The sequence below is a fragment of the Belonocnema kinseyi genome, chromosome 4, assembly GCF_010883055.1.
Source record: "Belonocnema kinseyi isolate 2016_QV_RU_SX_M_011 chromosome 4, B_treatae_v1, whole genome shotgun sequence".
NCBI lineage: Eukaryota > Metazoa > Arthropoda > Insecta > Hymenoptera > Cynipidae > Belonocnema > Belonocnema kinseyi.
This window is the reverse complement of record NC_046660.1, coordinates 134,047,655-134,049,837: the sequence shown is the minus strand read 5'-3', so window position 1 is coordinate 134,049,837 and position 2,183 is coordinate 134,047,655. Positions and strand designations below refer to the sequence as shown.

At 45.4% G+C, this 2,183-nt stretch overlaps 1 protein-coding gene across 1 annotated transcript; it reads right to left on the bottom strand.

Annotated features, from left to right (window-relative positions):
- Nucleotides 1–1,472: 1,472 nt before the first annotated feature.
- On the bottom strand, nt 1,473–1,925 carry LOC117171111. Its single transcript, XM_033358163.1, has one exon. The coding sequence runs from the start codon at nt 1,923–1,925 to the stop codon at nt 1,473–1,475; it is 453 nt and encodes a 150-aa protein (XP_033214054.1).
- Between the last annotated feature and the right edge of the window lie 258 nt (nt 1,926–2,183).

Genomic DNA, 2,183 nt, shown 5'->3' with positions numbered 1-2,183 from the left:
ATGCTGCCTGATGGTCAGCAGTTTTGACTTGTTAAGTGTGTGATAACTGGTCCGGAGTTCGCGCGCGAACTTTCGAACCTTGGCGGTAAAATTCCTGCCAGACGTGATGTAGTCAATCACACATTGAATGCAGGACGCGTACTGTCTTGCCCAGTCTATCTTTATGGCAAGTTGATGCATTCGTCTTTTGGTCTTATGATCAGCCTTTGGGTTTGTTTTACGGTTCGCATCGGCCAAAGCTCTCCCTGCATTATACACACAATAATTGATAGCCCAAAGGTCGGATTCACCGGAAAAATGTCCACGAAGCTCGTTCTCCATTTCAGCCAGATCTTTAGGCTTGAGAGAAACCTTGGTGTTGATGTTTCTCCGGGTCGTAAAGCATCGCTCTTCATCTATTGGATGCCTGCCCGCGGTTGTTCTTAGTGTCGCCTCTCTTTCTTTGTTGCCGGCTTGTTCTAGCTGTGGTAGAGTAGGCTTTGCGCTCACATAGCCCCTTTCACGGAGTAGTTCAGCATGGTTTCGCAGACGTTGCAGCGAAAAGTGCGATAGCTCAGGGTATTTCTCGCACCACAGAGCATGCAGCCATGCCACGTAACCCCGTTCACGGGCCACACTCGCATCGTAGCAGTTTAGCAAGTCGTGATTCAGTTGCTCCGTCCACCCAAAGGTCACGAGATCCCGCCGATCCATCGCATTGAATCCATTTTCATTGGCTCCCCCAGCTCTAGATTGGTCGGCACTGTTGGCCGACCCATTGTCGTGAGTTCTGCGCGTTCTGTTGTTTTGAACCGCACTTACTACAACTATGTTTGGTGTTGTTATTGTTGTTCCCACGAGAAGCTAGGGAAAGGGGTTCGTCCATCCTTGTAGAGCCCTGCATGCAAGGATAAGGCTGCGTATTCTGAGAGGTCGTCCGGTATCGCAGAGTCACCGTTCTAGACACCTCACCCAGGTGCCATTCAGCTTTCGGCACGGTTTTCACACCTCCGCTTGGGGGTTATATCCTTCGGGACCACCCCTGGACAATTGTCCGCGACTGCATATTTATTTTTGTAACCATATTCAGCAGAAAAAAGAAGATGCACTTGAAGCCGCCTTCGGCCTATGTAAATGGTAGGTATTTTATTTTTCAAAGCTTTTAAAGCTATAAGAAAAAGTATTACGATTACTCTGTGAGTTTCTAATGCAAATTTTAACGTGGAATCCGAATTTCAACCATTTAAAAGCTGATCTTGCTTTCTTTTAGTTTTTGAAAGAAGGAACCGAAGAGGAACTCAGTGGGGTCTTTAAGGGTACATTCTACAGGCTCCTTTCGCTTCCTTCGGTCCACCAGGGAACTCTTCTCTTAACATGTATCCTGGGCAACTCCAGCTAAACCCCATTACCCACCTCAGAAGTCGCTCATCTATGCGCTCTACTTTCACATGTTCCTTCCATTCCCAGTTCTCCACTACATAACATAACACCGCCTAAACCAAAAAGTCAAACAACAAGACCCTCGTTCTCCAATCGTTCTTGAACTTAATCTTTCCTATGCCCAACACTTGGCCCATTATTTTACTCGCCCATTCAATTCTTTTCCTAACCTGCAGTTCGTTTTTCCTTTCTGCCTCAAACCAAAAACCTAAGTAACAGAACTCCTCCACCCTTTGCCCTGTTTGCCTGTTAATATTCCGAACGTAATATATTATGGTGTTTCTACTTCTGAAATACATCATCCTGGTCTTCTGTACTTTCACCGTCAGATCCTTTGCTCCCACATACTCTTCAAAAATTCTCATCATCAGGATTATCCCCTTTTCGTCGTCTGCTAACAGAGCTACGTCGTCCGCATAAGCTAGAGAGTATACTTTGGTCTTACCCAATATCTTCTCCCCTTTTGCTTTTTTCTTTAGCTTCTCCTCTAGGTCTGCCAACAGCATACTAAACAGTAGCGGACTCAAAGGGCTGCCTTGCCATAGCCCTATTTCTATCCAGAATACTTCTCCTTTTTCCTTTTCTATCTTCACCCTAATCCTGGTTTGAGTAAAAATTTCCTTTATCCTCTCTACCAGCCTTCCTTCTATTCCCCTCTCTTTCATTGCCTGCCATAACACTTTTCTGTTTACTGAACCAAAAGCTGCTTTAAAGTCTACGAACAACGCGATTAATTTTCCTCTCTTTCTTCCTAGATTTCTCTT

Bases quoted from the DNA above. Each gene is read 5' to 3' on its own strand.
- LOC117171111 (XM_033358163.1), bottom strand. From the start codon at position 1,925: ATGCTGTTGGCAGACCTAGAGGAGAAGCTAAAGAAAAAAGCAAAAGGG.